An 18,540-nucleotide genomic window follows, 5' to 3' on the forward strand; every position below is an offset into this window, starting at 1 on the left:
CAGAAAAAGTCAAATTAAAAGGTCAATTCAATACGGAGACCAACTTTGTGATGGTTCTCAATGGAGATTCTTTTAGATGTGATCACACCATGTTCATTGTATTTATGAAAACTACACCCATACAGTGTACAGTACCATTGTCACCTACTGACCTTTCTTGATATTGCTGGTTGTAAGTACGAATACCTGCATACATACTGGACTGGTAAGGAGCACTGCTATAACTATTATTAGTAGTAGAATAATGATTTAAACATTGGAACAAGTTGGGAAAACCCTTCAGTTAACTACTGTACCTATCAATTATCCAGTTGTAGGAATTATGGTTCCTCAATATACATTTAACATATAACAACGTATGCTATGTGTTACAGCACTACTTTTGGTGTCCCCCTCAGGAATTGCTCTTGAGAAAATGTTATGTAATTGTCCCCTCCAAGGTTGATATCAGATTTTCGCCCCTGGGTCGTGGGTCAGTTTTGCATTTCCCCCACTAACGGTTAAGCTTATGATTGGGGGTGGGGAAGCTGATCCTAGATCTGCACCTAGAGGAAACTTTAACTATAACGAATGCATTACATTTTAGAATGAATCTATCTATGTATCCAAGCTCTCCTTTCATGCATCACGGCAAAGCCAAAACCGCGATTCAAGCTTATTCTGTCTTTATTAGAATAAGGATATATATTCGTAATAAAGAGATACTGGACTGTTCTCACCTAAAACAATTAGTATTTTATGCAGAATGAGTGGCCCTATATTAAGGCATAACCATGTTTGACTGTCACCCAAGGTAAATTGGCCTATGTTGATTAAAGATGGTGTTTGAGAGGGGGGTCATCCATCCTACAAGCTTGAGCAACCCATTTAGCCTACATTTTACAAGATGAAATAGTTTAGTTCTAAGTTATATCAAACAAACTTCGTGCTCCTTGAACATTTAAAATAGAGGTTCATGGATGTTTTGTAGGACATATTGAGAGGGTGCGGGTGGATATGGTTTGGTTTATGACTAGGGACGTTGGTAAACAGAGTTTAAAAAAAGAACATTTCCTCTCAAAATGATCGTGAGGTGTGTGTGTACACGACAAAGACCAATATATATATATTTCATTTCCAAAGTGGTCGTGATAGTGGGGGCGGCGGCGGCGTCCTTTATGTCGGAGAGATGCAAATGTTATCGAGGTACTTCCATCCCTTTTCCCACCCAGTCAACAGAGTAATTTGAGAAAATAGCTGCTGCGGGGGAGGGGAAGCGCTAGGACCCACTCCAGGGGAAAAGGGAACAGAAGAAAACAACGAGGAAAGACTGAAGGAAACACTTTTAGAGATACGAACACATGAAAGAAGAAACGAATGAGACTTTTCATTCTGATTTAAGCATTTTTATGACTGGAGCAAAGATCCATTAATTTGCGTTCATGGCTCTCTTCGATGGAACTTTTTAGAGAACTCAATTGATTGCGCATATCAGCGATGTTTCGGCGAGCGACTATATCCCATAGTCTTCTTCGTGGGCGCATATTAATGAAAAACACGGACGTTATCGTTTGGGAATAACTGTGCGCAACATTTAGAACAAGTAGGCCTATGTTATCAGTCGATATGGACAGAACGGAGGCAGCGGGGTGGAAATTCCTACGGGACTCTCTCCTACTTTGTGTTTTTGCCGGTAAGAGTTCGTTCATTTGTCCCTGGTTCTCTAGGGTGCTTTATCGTTTTCAACGTGCGCAAATGTTTTATTATCAGCAGAAGTGTTCCTTTAACAATGGTTTACTTTTTATTAGGCTAATTGTGAATGTGAACTCATCAACCCAATGCATGGACGGTTTCACAACGTAAACGAACGGTAGCTATATCTAAATGAAACAGTGCTTTAATGTAGCCGATGATTAACTTAGACATACTACCGTTCATTTACTCAATGGTAAAAGAGTCCCTCGATACATAAAAGTACTGTAGCTTACCGTATGTATCGCCACCTCTACATTATAAAAAGGCTCAATTGAGTTTTAATCTCATAAATGTAACCCAACAATAGGCATACAACCTTACATCAAAACTCTGAAGCGATCTACATAGAAGAAGATAAAGTGTGTGCGAGCTTGTGTGTGTGGGGGACGGGGGACGGGGGGGTGTACAAGCCCTGCTCAGCACTAGTCGCAGAACTATACTGCCATTGTCCCCAGCGTAAAAAGCGACAGGACCCGGAGGTAAGGACCTAGACCTCAAGGGACCACCCATATAGACTCCCATCGTTGGATGACATGCACATCAAAGTGGTTACACTTCACAGGGATAAATATGTTTGCAGCTCAAATGGTTGTGGTCAAAAGTAGTGCACTACTGTATATAGGGAAGAGGGATGTACCCAAATTATGTTTACTCTGTTTCAAGATTACTATTGTAGGCCCACACACGCCTTTTCGGGGTTGGAAAACAAAATCTGCCATCCGTTTGTGAGGGATCTGTTGAAAATACACCAGCTTTTGAACAAAGTGAGAATAAAGCTGGAATGAAGATGAAAATCATTGAACACACACACACACACACACACACACACCAGTAATTTGTGGGAGTATGCTTGAAGGTTGAGAAAAAGCAGGGCTGTGTCTGGGTTAAATTATGTGGTTGTTGAGGAGGGCAAACACTGAGATATAGGACACACAACCTTTAGACAGACCGTGTGTGTTCAAATACTCTACAAAAAATAATCAAATACAAAACCACAAGTCGTGTTTCCAAATGTCCTTTATTTCAAGTGCTTTCTCATTTTGAGACCCCTCTCCCTGAGCCATCCCCATTTGTTTAAAGTTGTCACATATCCGTGTGTCTCCACTGAAGGACTCTCACCACCAGCTCTCCAAAGCCTCAGAGTGGCTGTAACCTTCAGTGCTTCATCTTTGTCGTGCTCACATACACAGAAGGTGTACACACAGGTTTACACATTTTTAGATTACATTTTAGTAATTTAACAGATTCTCTTATCCAAAGCAATTTACAGTGAGTGCATTCACCTTAAGATACTGTAGCTAGGAGAGACAACACATCACAATCGTATCAGGTACAGTTTCCCTCAGCAAAGTCAGTTCCAGTGAGAAAAGAGAAGTGCCTCTTTTTTTTTACACACACACACACACACACATATACATATATATATATATATATACACACAGAGAAGATTTACACACACACACACACACTCTCCACCCAACCACGGCTAACTAAACCACTGAAAACCAGGGTATACAAAGGGAAAAGCTTTGGTGAGAGAGAGGTATCTGCAGGTTTAGACTAGTGCAGAGAGAAAGAACACAGAGGTGAAGTTAGTGAATAGTGTAGTTGACAAAGTATACGCTTTCATACAAAGAAAATATTTTCTGAAAAGAGAGTTTACATACACTAAGTTGACTGTGCCTTTAAACAGCTTGGAAAATTCCAGAAAATTATGTCATGGCTTTAGAAGCTTCTGATAGGCTAATTGACATAATTTGAGTCAATTTGAGGTGTAACTGTGGATGTATTTCAAGGCCTACCTTCAAACTCAGTACCTCTTTGCTTGACATCATGGGAAAATCAAAAGAAATCAGCCAAGGCCTCAGCAAAACAATTGTAGACCTCCACAAGTCTGGTTCATCCTTGGGAGCAATTTCCAAATGCCTGAAGGAAGGTACCACATTCATCTGTACAAACAATATTACGCAAGTATAAACACCACGCAGCCATCATACCGCTCAGGAAGGAGACGCGTTCAGTCTCCTAGAGATGAACGTTCCTTTCTGCGAAAAGTGCAAATCAATCCCAGAACAAAAGGAAAGGACCTTGTGAAGATGCTGGAGGAAACCGGTACAAAAGTATCTATATCCACAGTAAAACGACTCCTATATCAACATAACCTGAAAGGCTGCTCAGCAAGGAAGAAGACACTGCTCCAAAACCGCCATAAAAAAGCCAGACTACGGTTTGCAACTGCACATGGGCACAAAGATCGTACTTTTTGGAGAAATGTCCTCTGTTTCTGATGAAACAAAAATATAACTGTTTGGCCATAATGACCATCATTATGTTTGGAGGAAAAAGGTGGAGGCTTGCAAGCCGAAGAACACCATTCCAACCGTGAAGCACGGGGGTGGCAGCACCATGTTGTGGGGGTGCTTTGCTGTAGGAGGGACTGGTGCACTTCCCAAAATAGATGGCATCATGAGGTAGAAAAATCATGTGGATATATTGAAGCAACATCTCAAGACATCAGTCAGGAAGTTAAAGTCAAATTCTTGTTTTGTAAGTTTAAGTGCAATATGGTTGTTTTGCTCTAGCGAAAACTCTTAATTACTCCTTTAAAAGGCTTGATTTTAGTGACATTTCCATATTTAGAAAAGGTTCAATTAAGCGAAAGACAAAGTTTTAAGTGTATATGCCGTAGCTGCTCTCCATTATGTTTTTAACCTTTTGTAATATGAACATAGCATTGTGATTTTGTCCTTTTAAAAGGTTTTGGAAATCTTGATTCCAAAGAGAACACTCTACCTTTCTCTCAGCATGTTAGATGCAGAGAGTGTGTGTGTGCAAGTGTCCGTAGTAGAGGTAGGTGTGTGTGTGCGTCTCCATATAATGTATTGCATCACTCCTGCAGGTCACAGTGAGGCCCAGTGTGATGGCTGTGTGGAATACTGCTGTGAAGGCTCTCCCCCTTTCTGCTGCTCCTACTACGCCTATATGGGAGATGTCCTCTCGTAAGCACACACACACACACACACACAATGTCACCTTCTATACAAACACACATGCTCATGTAACAGTATAACTTTAGACCGTCCCCTCGCCCCGACACGGGCGCGAACCAGGGACCCTCTGCACACATCAACAACAGTCACCCACGAAGCGTCGTTACCCATCGCTCCACAAAAGCCACGGCCCTTGCAGAGCAAGGGGAAACCCTACTTCAAGTCTCAGAGCAAGTGACGTAACCGATTGAAACGCTATTAGCGCGTACCCGCTAACTAGCTAGCCATTTCACATCCGTTACACTCAGTCACCCTGAATCTATAAACACACACACTCCAACTACACACACACAAAATCACTTCTCTACCACTTCACCACCTGCCCTTTCCACATGCAGCGTATGACCCCTCTGAGAGTTTTGACCTTCGTCATTTGGCACAAGACATCTGGCCTCTCACTTTCTCTGTCCTCTTTCTCGCCAGAGTATAACACATGCTTCCTGCTTCAGTCCACCAATGAAGATAATAATGATATTAAAGTGTTGTGTATATGCATGCAACATTGCTAAATAAGTGGGGGTTTCACAAAAAAAGTGCTATTGAATAGGCCCATTGAATGTGGACTCGTTTTATCTAGCCATATAATGTAGCTCTTTCAAGGCCATGGTTGTCATAAGGTAATGGGGAGGAATAATGGTTCCTTGTTTCAGGAGAGATATCTCATCTCATTCTACAGCTTCTCCACAGCCTTTTAAATGGAGTTTGACCACATACATACACAAAAGCACACGTATATGTACACACACACGCTAACACACACACATACTCACACACATACACACAGGTCTGAGTCATATAATCAGATGTTTGAGCAGATCTCCATGGTTGCCCACAGACATGTTTGGTCCGGTGTACGTTATAGGCAGCTGCTCCCAGCCTTTTTTCTCAGCCCTAGATGGCCCTATCCCAAAATGCACTGCTTCTCTATAGAGCAGGGTTGTATTCATTGGAGCACACTGTAGCAAAACATTTAGCAACAAAAACTGAAATGTTTCATATTGCACGTGTCCCTGTTTCAGTCTGTTTTTTTTATTTATTTGGTGTCTAGTGAATATGACCCAAACTTGGGGTCAATTCACTTTTCAATTAAGTCACATCATACATTTACATTTGAGTAATTTAGAAGACACTCTTATCCAGAGCGACTTAAATTAATGCATTCATATTAAGATAGCGAGGTGAGACAACAACATATCACAATCTTAGCAAGTACGTTTTCCCTCAACAAAGTCGTTTTCAACAAATAGCCTTTTTGGGGGGAGGGGTGGCCGTGGGATTTATTTAAGATACTCTTTAAAGAGGTGAATTGAAATTCCATGCAACATTGATTTGTGAGAAGACTAATTGGATGAGATGACTTACCAGCAGCCACAAACTAGAATGAAAAGGGGAGTATTCAGTCAAAGTGACTGTGTTTGTGTGTGTGTTTTCTAGGGGCGCGGCTATCTCGGGCATCGTGTTTGGTGTGGTGTTTCTGATGGGAGCGCTGGCGGCCTTCTTCCTGTGTGTGTGCATGTGTGTGAAGAATGGGCGCGGGGCCCGGGTGGACGTGTTCAACACCTCCTACATCAACACTGTGTCCCAGGGCTACCCAGGTAAGACTGATCTAGGATCAGGTCCCTCCTGTCCATATAATCTTATTCATTATGATCGAAAGGGCTAAACTGATCCTAGGCCAGCTCTGAGTCCATATAGTTTCAAGTTTTATTGGTCACATGCACAAGTACAGTGAAATGCTTAAAGGTCCAATGCAGCCATTTTTATCTCAATATCATATAATTTCCAGGTAACAATTAAGTACCTTACTGTGATTGTTTTTCCATTCAAATGGCAAAAAAATAAACAAAATTAGCTTCTTAGCAAAGAGCAATTTCTCAAGCAAGAATTTTGCTACAACTGTCTGGGAGTGGTCTGAGTGGGGAGGGGAAAATTGAAAACGATCTGTTATTGTCAGAGAGGTTTGGATCTACACAAAATACACTGAACAAAAATATAAACACAACATGTAAAGTGTTGGTCCCATGTTTCTTGAGCTGAAATATAAGATCCCAGAAATGTCACTCTAAAAGGGCATTATCATCATTTTCACAATTTCACAGTATTATTCCAACCTCATAGTGTGGAAATATATATAAAACACAAGAAAATCTCATTTTTGACTGCACTCATCCTTTATCCCCTTATACTTGTGTAAATTGGCCAATATGGATAGGGTCAAATATATTTAAGAATAACTATAAAAAGCATATGCTTTAGCATGGTAGCAATTGAAAGAGAACACTTTGGAGATTATGGTGAAATTATCAGACCAAAGGTGAGGTCAAAACAGTTCACCTTACACGAGACTGATTCCAAACATTACACTGTTCAATCAATCAATCAAATGTATTTATAGAGCCCTTCTTACATCAGCTGATGTCACAAAGTGCTGTACAGAAACCCAGCCTAAAACCCCAAACAGCAAGCAATGCAGGTGTAGAAGCATGGTGGATAGGAAAAACTCCCTAGAAAGGCCGGAACCTAGAAAGAAACCTAGAGAGGAACCAGGCTATGAGGGGTGACCTCTTCTGGCTGTGCCGGGAGGAGATTGTAACAGAACATGGCCAAGATGTTAAAATGTTCATAGATGACCAGCAGGGTCAAATAATAATAATCACAGTGGTTGTAGAGGGTGCAACAGGTCAGCACCACAGGAGTAAATGTCAGTTGGCTTTTCATAGCTGATCATTCAGAGTATCTCTACCGCTCTTACTGTCTCTAGAGAGTTGAAAACAGCAGGTCTGGGACAGGGTAGCACGTTCGGTGATCAGGTCAGGGTTCCATATCCGCAGGCAGAACAGTTGAAACTGGAGCAGCAGCATGACCAGGTGGACTGGGGACAGCAAGGAGTCATCAGGCCAGGTAGTACTGAGGCATGGTCCAAGGGCTCAGGTCCTCAGAGAGAAAGAAAGAATGAAAGAGAGAGGGAATTAGAGAGAGCTTACTTAAATTCACACAGGACACTGGATAAGACAGGAGAAATACTCTAGATATAACAGACTGTCTCTAGCCCCCCGACACAAACTATTGCGGCATAAATACTGGAGGCTGAGACAGGAGGGGTCGGGTGACACTGTGGCCCTGTCCGACGATACCCCCGGACAAGGCGAAACAGGCAGGATATAACCCCACCCACTTTGCCAAAGCACAGCCCACACCACTAGAGGGATATCTTCAACCACCAACTTACTATCCTGAGACAAGGCCGAGTATAGCCCCCGAAGATCTCCCCCACGGCACGAACCCAAGGGGGGGTGCCAACCCGGACAGGAAGATCACATCAGTGACTCAACCCCCTCAAGTGACGCACCCCTCCTAGGGACGGCAAGGAAGAGCACCAGTAAGCCAGTGACTCATCCCCTGTAATAGGGTTTGAGGCAGAGAATCCCAGTGGAGTGAGGGGAACCGGCCAGGCAGAGACAGCAAGGGCAGTTCGTTTCTCCAGTGCCTTTCCGTTCACCTTCACACTCCTGGGCCAGACTACACTCAATCATAGGACCCACTGAAGAGATGAATCTAAAATAAAGACTTAAAGGTTGAGACCGATTTTGCATCTCTCACATGGATAAGCAGACCATTTGCATAAAAATTGAGCTCTATAGGATAAAGCCCTGCCTCCAGCTGTTTGCTTGGAAATTCTAGGGACAGTAAGGAGACCTGCGTCTTGTGACCGTAGCGTGCGTGTAGGTATGTAAGGCAAGACCAAATTGGAAAGATGGGTAGGGGCAAGCATTTAAACCTTAATCAGCCCTTGCCTTAACAGGAAGCCAGTGTAGAGAGGCTAGCACTGGGGTAATATGAACAAATTTTTTGGTTCTAGTCAAGATTCTAGCAGCCGTGTTTAGCACTAACTGAAGTTTATTTAGTGCTTTATCCGGGTAGCCGGAAAGTAGAGAATTGCAGTAGTCTAACCTAGAAGTGACAAAAGCATGGATGAATTTTTCTGCATCATTTTTTAACAGAAAGTTTCAGATTTTTGCAATGTTACATAGATGGAAAAAAGCTGTCTTTGAAACAGTCTTGATATTTTCGTCAAAAGAGAGATCAGGGGTCCAGAGTAATGCAGAGGTCCTTCAGATTCAACAGAAGATGTCTTTGTTTCTTGGGACCTAGAACTAGCATCTCTGTTTTGTCCGAGTTTAAAAGTAGAACATTTGCTGCCATCCACTTCCTTATGTCTGAAACACAGGCTTCCATGGAGGGCAATTTTGGGGCTTCACCATGTTTCATCGAAATGTACAGCTGTGTGTCGTCCGCATAGCAGTTAACATTATGTTTCCGAATGACATCACCAAGAGGTAAAATATATAGTAAAAACAATAGTGGTCCTAAAACGGAGCCTTGAGGAACACCAAAATTTACAGTTGATTTGTCAGAGGATAAACCATCTACAGAGACAAACTGATATCTTTCCAACAGATAAGATGTAAACCAGGCCAGAACTTTATCCGTGTAGACCAATTTGGGTTTCCAATCTCTCCAAAAGAATGTGGTGATCGATGGTATCAAAAGCAGCACTAAGGTCTAAGAGCATGAGGACAGATGCAGAGCCTCAGTCTGACGCCATTAAAAGGTAATTTACCACCTTCACAAGTACAGTCTCAGTGCTATGATGGGGTCTAAAACCAGACTGAAGCTTTTTCTAAAATGTTTGAGAGAAATGGGAGATTCGATATAGGCCGATGGTTTTTTATATTTTCTGGGTCAAGGTTTGTTTTTTTCAAGAGAGGCTTTATTACTGCCACTTTTAGTGAGTTTGGTACACATCCGGTGGATAGAGAGACGTTTATTATGTTCAACATAGGAGGGCGAAGCACAGGAAGCAGCTCTTTCAGTAGTTTAGTTGGAATAGGGTCCAGTATGCAGCTTGAAGGTTTAGAGGCCGTGATTATTTTCATCAATGTGTCAAGAGATATAGTATTAAAAAACTTGAGTGTCTTCCTTGATCCTAGGTCCTGGCAGTGCTGTGCAGACTTAGGTAACTGAGCTTTGGAGGAATACGCAGATTTAAAAGAGGAGTCCGTAATTTGCTTTCTAATGATCATGATCTTTTTGTCAAAGAAGTTCATGAATTTATCACTGCTGAAGTGAAAGCCATCCTCTCTTGGGGAATGCTGCTTTTTAGTTAGCTTTGCGACAGTATCAAAAATACATTTTGGATTGTTCTTATTTTCCTCAATTAAGTTTGAAAAATAGGATGATTGAGCAGCAGTGAGGGCTCTTCGATACTGCACGGTAGTGTCTTTCCAAGCTAGTCGGAAGACTTCCAGTTTGGTGTAGCTCCATTTCCGTACCAATTTTCTGGAAGTTTGCTTCAGAGCTCGGGTATTTTCTGTATACCAGGGAGATGTTTCTTATGACAAATGTTTTTTGTTTTTAGGGGTGCGACTGCATCTAGGATATTACGCAAGGTTAAATTGAGTTCCTCAGTTAGGTGGTTAACTGACTTTTGTACTCTGACGTCCTTGGGTAGGTGGAGGGTGTCTGGAAGGGCATCTAGGAATCTTTGGGTTGTCCGAGAATTTATAGCACGGCTTTTGATGATCCTTGGTTGGGGTCTGAGCAGAACTCCTTTCTAAGGAGTTTTTCCTAGCCACCGTGCTTCTACACCTGCATTGCCTGCTGTTTGGGGTTTTAGGCTGGGTTTCTGTATAGCACTTTGATATATCAGCTGATGTAAGAAGGGCTGTATAAATACATTTGATTTGATTATTTGTTGCGATTGCAAACATAATAAAATGTTGGTCCGATAGTCCAGGATTATGAGGAAAAACATTTAAGATCCACAGCATTTATTCCACGGGACAAAACTAGGTCCAGAGTATGACTGTGGCAGTGAGTAGGTCCGGAGACATTTTGGACAAAACCCATTGAGTCGATGTTGATTTTATGTGCAACTCACATTTACTTTACTTTCATTGAAATGGCGTGGAAACAACATTGATTCAACCAGTGTGTGCCCCGTCGTTAGCTAAGTTATAAAATATGATCTTACGGTGTCAGGCTTTCAAAAGGCACTTCAGACAAACAGATTGTAATTTTGATGCACATAGAATGGAGTCATTAGTGCATTCAAGTGCATGTTTAACTGGAACTGAAAAGGAACATTGTTACATCAAATGCCTGTTTGCCTAAGACTGATGCCATGCAAGCGCGTGTATGCACTTACTCATGCATACACACACTTGCATTCAAACGAACGCACGTGCACAGACACGGACACACATACACAAATGTAAATTGTGCCACACATGCACACAGACGCATACAGTTGGCCTTGCTGTCATGATTTTTGTTTTCCTTTGTTTTTCTCTCTCTTGTTCTTTTTGTTGGTTGTTGGCGCATTGGGTCGGTGGTGGTTTTGGTTGGGTTGGGGGGGGGTGGTGGCTTAGGGGGGATAGAGATGGGGGGTGGGGGGAGATTTTTGAGGGGGACTTATGGGGGGGTTCTTGGATGGTTGAGGGGATCTGTGGGTGGATGGTTGGAGGCCTGGCATTTGAGAGCTTGGGCCGGTGGCCGAGAGGTTGCTGGTTCGGGTCCCCGATTTGACTGGGTAGGGATCTATTCTTGTGCTATTGGGCGGGGCGCTTGACCCTGGTTGCTCTTGTGGGTCGCTCTGGGTGGGAATGTCTGCTAGATGACTGAAAGTAATGTAAATGTTGAGCAGCTTCATTGCAGGTATGTTAAAAAAGGTGCATGTTCCGTGGATATGTTTTTATTTTTTATATAATATAACAAACATAGGCTCAATCTGTTCAGGACAACCCAGGGTATAATGCATGTCATCCTTGTAACTGTGGATCAAACATAGTGATCACAAACGTTGATACTGAAAATTACATGAGTTTCCAAATATGGAAAAATTAAGTGCATTTTTGGACTCACGGGTGTGTGGTTTGCTTGTATGACATCAAAGCTGTATTTATTATAATCCTCAATGTCTCATCTTTCAGAACACATCCACTCCTCTCTATTTACAGCGTTTCCCTCACACAGACAACAACTAACGTGCAAAAGTAGCACAATTAGAGGGAGAAATGGGAGGATCTTCTTGTCACGCGCAGAGCTCAAGTTTATAACTGCTGTCAGTCAAAACCCATACAGCGCTGTGAAGTGGAGAACCTGAGCTCTGACGTCATGTATAGCATGTTACTGTACAGCCACTGCGTTCCAATGTAGGCGCTTATCAATGCCATTTTCAACCCGTATACAGGATGACAGGGGCTGTGAGTGGAAAGGGTTACTACCTTGCAAACCCAGTGCAGTATTCAGTATCAAAATACTATAACAAATAAAACTGAGAAATAAGAAAGGAATAGAAAAAACATAAGACTGTAAGCTATATACAGGGTCAGTGCCAGTACCAAATGTACAATGTGCAGGGATAATGGAGTAGTTGAGGTAGATATGTACATGTAGGCAGGGATTATGAGAAACTGACTGGTAGCAGGATAAATAATAATAATAGTAACCAATATAGCAACAGCATATGTGGTGGGTGGGTGTGTGCGTGATGGCGAGTGTATGTATGTGGTTGTTAGTGTGTGTGCAAGAGTGTCAGTGCAGGCGTGCGTGTGGGTAGAGACCTGTGAGTGTGCATACAGTACCAGTCAAAAGTTTGGACACACCTACTCATTCAAGGGTTTTTCTTTATTTTCAGTATTTTCCACATTGTAGAATAATAGGGAAGACATCAAAACTATGAAATAACACATATGGAATCATGTAGTAACCAAAAAAGTGTTAAACAAATCAAAATATATTTTATATTTGAGATTCTTCAAAGTAGCCACCCTTTGCCTTGATGACAGCTTTGCACACTCTTGGCATTCTCAGCTTCATGTGGTAGTCGCCTACCAGCTTGAGAAATTGCAGCCCAAATAAATGCTTCACAGAGTTCAAGTAACAGACACATCTCAACATCAACTGTTCAGAGGAGACTGCGTGAATCAGGCCTTCATGGTCGAATTGCTGCAAAGAAACCACTACTAAAGGACACCAATAAGAATTAGAGACTTGCTTGGGCCAAGAAACATGAGCAATGGACATTAGACCGGCAGAAATCTATTCTTTGGTCTGATGAGTCCAAATTTGAGATTTTTGGTTCCAACCACCGTGTCTTTGTGGAACGCAGAGTAAGTGAACGGATGATCTCCTTATGTGTGGTTCCCCAATGTGAAGCATGGAGGAAGAGGTGTGATGGTGTGGGGGTGCTTTGCTGGTGAAACTGTCTGTGATTTATTTAGAATTCAAGGCACAGTTAACCAGTATGGATACCACAGTTTTCTGCAGCGATACGCCATCCCACCTGGTTTGGGCTTAGTGGGACTATCATATGTTTTTCAACAGGACAATGACCCAACACACCTCCAGGCTGTGTAGGGGCTATTTTACCAAGAAGGAGAGTGATAGAGTGCTGCATCAGATGACCTGGCCTCCACAATCACCCGACCTCAACCCAATTGAGATGGTTTGGGATGAGTTGGACCGCAGAGTGAATGAAAAGCAGCCAACAAGTGCTCAGAATGTGGGAACTCCTTCAAGACTGTTGGAAAAGCATTCCAGGTAAGGCTTGTTGAGAGAATGCCAAGAGTGTGCAAAGCTGTCATCAAGGCAAAGGGTGGCTATTTTGAAGAATCTAAAATCTAAAATATATTTCAGCCTGTACTCCTATAGCTCCTCCCACCAGCCTCCTCTGATTGACTCCATTCCAGTCTTTACTATGAGCCATCCTCTCCTCAGCAGTCTCCATTCCAGCCATTATTATGAGCCGTTCTCCCCTCAGCAGCCTGCACTGGTAGAAACATTCTAGACTTTAGTATGTGTGGTCATTGGTTTAACACTTTTTTGGTTACTACATGATTCCATATGTTATTTTGTAGATTTGATGTCTTCACTATTATTCTACAATGTAAAAATAAAGAAAAACCCTTGAATGAGTAGGTGTGTCCAAACCTTTGACTTGTACTCTACATTCAGCACATATAGTCCTTGGTGGGGATTGGCAGCTATTGTCTATCTGTGTAGAAGTCTCATTACTTGGTGGTATAAGCTGTCTCGGAGCCTGTTGGTACGAGACCTGATACTCTGGTACCGCCTGCCGGACGGAAGAAGAGAGAACGGGTGGCTGGAGTCTTTGGTAATTTTTCAGGCCTTCCTCAGACACTGCTTGGTGTGTATGTCCTAATCTTATTCATTATTGTCTAACAGGGCAAACTGATCCTAGCTCAGCACTCCTACTATGAGACTCTTTATGAATACATGCCTTAACCACTGCGCCTCCACTAACCGGCTGAACCGAAAACCAATTTACCCATTTCCCTGCAATGCAATGATTCCATCACTAGAGGACATTGCTCCTCCACCAATGACCAACACATACTGAAGTCTAGAATGTTTCTACCAGTGCAGGCTGCTGAGGGGAGAACGGCTCATAATAATGGCTGGAATGGAGACTGCTGAGGAGAGGATGGCTCATAGTAAAGACTGGAATGGAGTCAATCAGAGGAGGCTGGTGGGAGGAGCTATAGGAGTACAGGCTGGAATGGAGTTTTTGGAACAGTATCAAACACATAAAGAAAACACCAGACTTCAGACTTCCAGCCTGAACTCCTATAGCTCCTCCCACCAGCCTCCTGACTCCATTCCAGTCTTTACTATGAGCCATCCTCTCCTCAGCAGTCTCCACTGGTTTCTAAAGCCCATCAAAACAGATACAATGACATGGCAGGGTATGTTGTACTTGTATGTTGTATGTGTGTATTGGCATAATCTTTATTTATCCAGCAACTACTGATGATAAACATACTCTTTTCTCTGTGTCTGTCTGCCTCTCTCTCTCTTTCTCCAGGACCCCCACCTCCCTACACCTATGAGATGTACCCTTCGGCCATGCGCCCCCCTCCCTACACCCCCACCCCACCCAGGATAGACAGCTACTCACCTCCCCCTCCGTATCCAGGCTGTAACCGCAAATGACTTGAAGACAAAATGGAGAATCCTGACCAGGCTACTTGCCCTTCTGAAGGAGCACATCTTGGATTAAGTTTATGCAGTGTTCTAGCAGAGAAAGATGAGACTGTAGGCATTGCCTTTAGAACCTCTGGATCACTTAAAATGACTGCATCTGGACTGGACCACCTTGACCGTTTCTTGTGGGTGTGATTGGTTCAATTGAACTGACTGGTGTTTCGGGGGGGGGGGGGTGAATCCCTCTGAATCACTTAAAATGACTGTGTGGATCCACTTTTGACTATTTGATGTAGGGGTGTGGTCAATCCAACTGATCAGCTTTTCAGGGGTGAAAACCACTTTAGTTGTATTTGACTCATATTTTATGGCAATGAATATGAGTGAGGGGACAAAGTACATAACTTTATTTGAAGATGTGGATCTCTGTTGTACCATTTCTCTGGTAGAGATGCCTGTTAGCTGGCTTTCCTTCAGGTCAGTGCTCTTCCCTATCTTATTTCTGCAAGGCAAGGGAGAGAACTGTAGCCTCATCCTAGATATGTTTGTGCTGTATTGCCAATTGCTTCATGTGGAAATTACCTGAGGACATGGCGAGACAGTACAAACAAATCTGGGACCAGGCTAGGAAAACTGTGTAACACTATGAATTGTACTATAGAAATAGGATGGTTAACATACGTGTCCGGGGTGAAGTTTCCCCTAGGTACAGATATAGTATCAGCTTCCCCTCCCCCTAATCCTAACCTTAACTATTGTTGGAGATAGTACAAAACTGGCCCAAGATCTAAATCAAACTTTATTTAATCACATGCGCCGAATACAACCTTACCATGAAATGCTTACTTACAAGCCCTTAACCAACAATGCAGTTCAAGAAAGAAAAAATATTTACCAAATAAACTAAAGTAAAAAATAATAAAAGGTAACACAATAAAATAACAATAACGAGGCTATATATGGGGGGTACCGGTACTGACCTCCTCCTATAGGCTGTCTCATAATTGTTGGTAATCAGGCCTACCACTGTTGTGTCATCAGCAAACTTAATGATGGTGTCATGTTTTGCTGGATCTGTTGGGGTGGTTGGCAAATTGGAGTGGGTCTAGGGTGTCCGGGAGGATGCTGTTGATGTGAGCCATGACCAGCCTTCAAAGCACTTCATGGCTACCGACATGAGCGCTACAGGTGGTAATAATTTAGGCAGGTTACCTTCGCTTCCTTGGGCACAGGGACTATGGCGGTCTGCTTGACATTTGTAGGTATTACAGACTCGGTCAGTGAGAGGTTGAAAACGCCAGTGAAGACACTTGCCAGACACTTCCGAGCATGCTTTGAGTACACGTCCTGGTAATCCGTCTGGCCCCGCAGCTTTGTGAATGTTGACCTGTTTAAATGTCTTGCTCACATCGGCTACTGAGAGCATTATTACTTCCGGAACAGCTGGTGTTCTCATGCATTCTTCAGTGTTGCTTGACTCGAAGCGAGCATAAAAGGCATTTAGCTCGTCTGGTAGGCTTGTGTCACTGGGCAACTCACAGCTAGGTTTGCCTTTGTAATCCATAATAGTTTTCAAGCCCTGCCACATCTGACAAGCGTCAGAGCCGGTGTAGTAGGACTCAATCTTAATCCTATATTGACGCTTTGCCTGTTTGATGATTCGTCTGAGGGCATAGCGCGATTTCTTAAGTGTCCGGATTAGTGTCCCACTCCTTAAAAGCGGCAGCTCTAGCGTTTAGCTCAATGCGGATGTTGCCTGTAATCCTTGACTTCTGGTTGGGATATGTACACTACAGTTCAAAAGTGTTTTTACATTTAAAATAACATCAAATTGATCAGAAATACAGTGTAGACATTGTTAATGTTGTAAATGACTATTGTAGCTGGAAACAGCAGATTTTTTATGGAATATCTACATAGGCGTACAGAGGCCATTATCAGCAACCATCACTCCTGTGTTCCAATGGGACGTTGTGTTGGCTAATCCAAGTTATAATTTTAAAAGGCTAATTGATCATTAGAAAACCCTTTTGCAATTATGTTAGAACAGCTGAAAACTATTGTTCTGATTAAAGAAGCAATAAAACTGGCCTTCTTTAGACTAGTTGAGTATCTGGAGCATCAGCATTTGTGGGTTCAATTACAGGCTCAAAATGGCCATAAACAAAGAACTTTCTTCTGAAACTCGTCAGTCTATTCTTGTTCTGAGAAATGACGGCTATTCCATGCGAGAAATTGCCAAGAAACTGAAGATCTCATACAACCCTGTTTACTACACTCTTCACAGAACAGTGCAAACTGGCTCTAACCAGAATATAAAGAGCAGTGGGAGGCCCCGGTGCACAACTGAGCAAGAGGACAAGTACATTAGAGTGTCTAGTTTGAGAAACAGATGCCTCACAAGTCCTCAACTGGCAGCTTCATTAAATAGTACCTGCAAAACACCAATCTCAACATCAGCAGTGAAGAGGCGACGCCAGGATGCTGGCCTTCTGAGTTGCAAAGAAAAATACATATCTCAGACTGGCCAATTAAAAGAAAATATTAATATGGGCAAAAGAACACAGACATTGGACAGAGGAAGATGGGAAAAAAGTGTTATGGACAGACTAATCTAAGTTTGAGGTGTTCGGATCACAAAGAAGAACATACGTGAGATGGGGGTGTGTTGGTGGTGGTAGAGTGGGAGATTTGTACAGGGTAAAAGGGATCTTGAAGAAGGAAGCCTATCACTTCATTTTGCAACGCCATGCCATACCCTGTGGACGGCGCTTAACTTGAGCCAATCTCCTCCTACAACAGGACACTGACCCAAAGCACAGCTCCAAACTATGCAATAACTATTTAGGGAAGAAGCAGTCAGCTGGTATTCTGTCTATAATGGAGTGACCAGCACAGTCACCGGATCTCAACCCTATTGAGCTGTTGTGGGAGCAGCTTGACTGTATGGTATGTAAGCAGTGCCCATCAAGCCAATCCAACTTGTGGTAGGTGCTTCAGGAAGCATGGGGTGAAATCTATTCAGATTACCTCAACAAATTGACAACTAGAATGCCAAAAGGTCTGCAAGGCTGTAATTGCTGCAAATGGATACACACCGCCGCCCCTCGTCTTACCAGACGTAGCTTCTCTGTCCTGCCAATGCAGTTTTTAATGTCCCGTTGGTAGGATAGTCTTGATCGTATATCATCCGTTTTGTTTTCCAATGATTGCACGTTGGCCAATAGAACGGATGGTAGTGTAGGTTTATTCACTCGCCTACGAATTCTCAGAATGCAGCGCGACCTCCACCCCTTTTTTCTCTGTCTTCACGCAAATGACAGGGATTTGGGCCCGTTCCCGAGAAAGCAGTATATCCTTCACGTCAGACTCGTTAAAGAAAAAATCTTTGTCCAGTTCGAGGTGAGTAATCGCTGTTCTGATGTCCAGAAGTTATTTTCAGTCATAAGAGATGGTAGCAGCAACATTATCCTTAAAATAAGTTACAAACAACACGAAAAAACTAACATTTGGTTAGTAAAACGGCAGCCATCCCCTCCCCATCTAGGGGCAACTTCACCCTACTCTGATCAAGGCTGCCTGTATGTGCACAGTGAAGACGGGTCTTGACCTGCTCTCGGAGGACTGTGGAATGGTGAGTTAATGATGAAATGAATCCTGTGATGTTTCTCAACAATCTTTCAGTGTTTATATGTTGTCACTATGAACATGTGCAGGATGAAAGTTAAATTAAAGTTTCCAAATCGTA

At 42.7% G+C, this 18,540-nt stretch overlaps 1 protein-coding gene across 1 annotated transcript; it reads left to right on the plus strand.

The window, feature by feature from the left end:
- Nucleotides 1-1,198: 1,198 nt before the first annotated feature.
- On the plus strand, nt 1,199-18,540 carry LOC139532097 (cysteine and tyrosine-rich protein 1-like). The gene is made up of 4 exons (XM_071329238.1): nt 1,199-1,672; nt 4,634-4,733; nt 6,219-6,379; nt 14,674-18,540. The coding sequence occupies exons 1-4, from the start codon at nt 1,591-1,593 to the stop codon at nt 14,799-14,801; spliced, it is 471 nt and encodes a 156-aa protein (XP_071185339.1). The 5' UTR covers nt 1,199-1,590; the 3' UTR covers nt 14,802-18,540.

The sequence above is a fragment of the Salvelinus alpinus genome, chromosome 10 (genome assembly GCF_045679555.1).
Source record: "Salvelinus alpinus chromosome 10, SLU_Salpinus.1, whole genome shotgun sequence".
NCBI lineage: Eukaryota > Metazoa > Chordata > Actinopteri > Salmoniformes > Salmonidae > Salvelinus > Salvelinus alpinus.

Coding starts and splice junctions, on each gene's coding strand:
- LOC139532097 (XM_071329238.1), top strand. CDS start 1,591: ATGTTATCAGTCGATATGGACAGAACGGAGGCAGCGGGGTGGAAATTC. Junction 4,734..6,218: donor TATATGGGAGATGTCCTCTC/GTAAGCACACAC, acceptor TGTGTTTTCTAG/GGGCGCGGCTATCTCGGGCA. Junction 6,380..14,673: donor TGTGTCCCAGGGCTACCCAG/GTAAGACTGATC, acceptor CTCTTTCTCCAG/GACCCCCACCTCCCTACACC.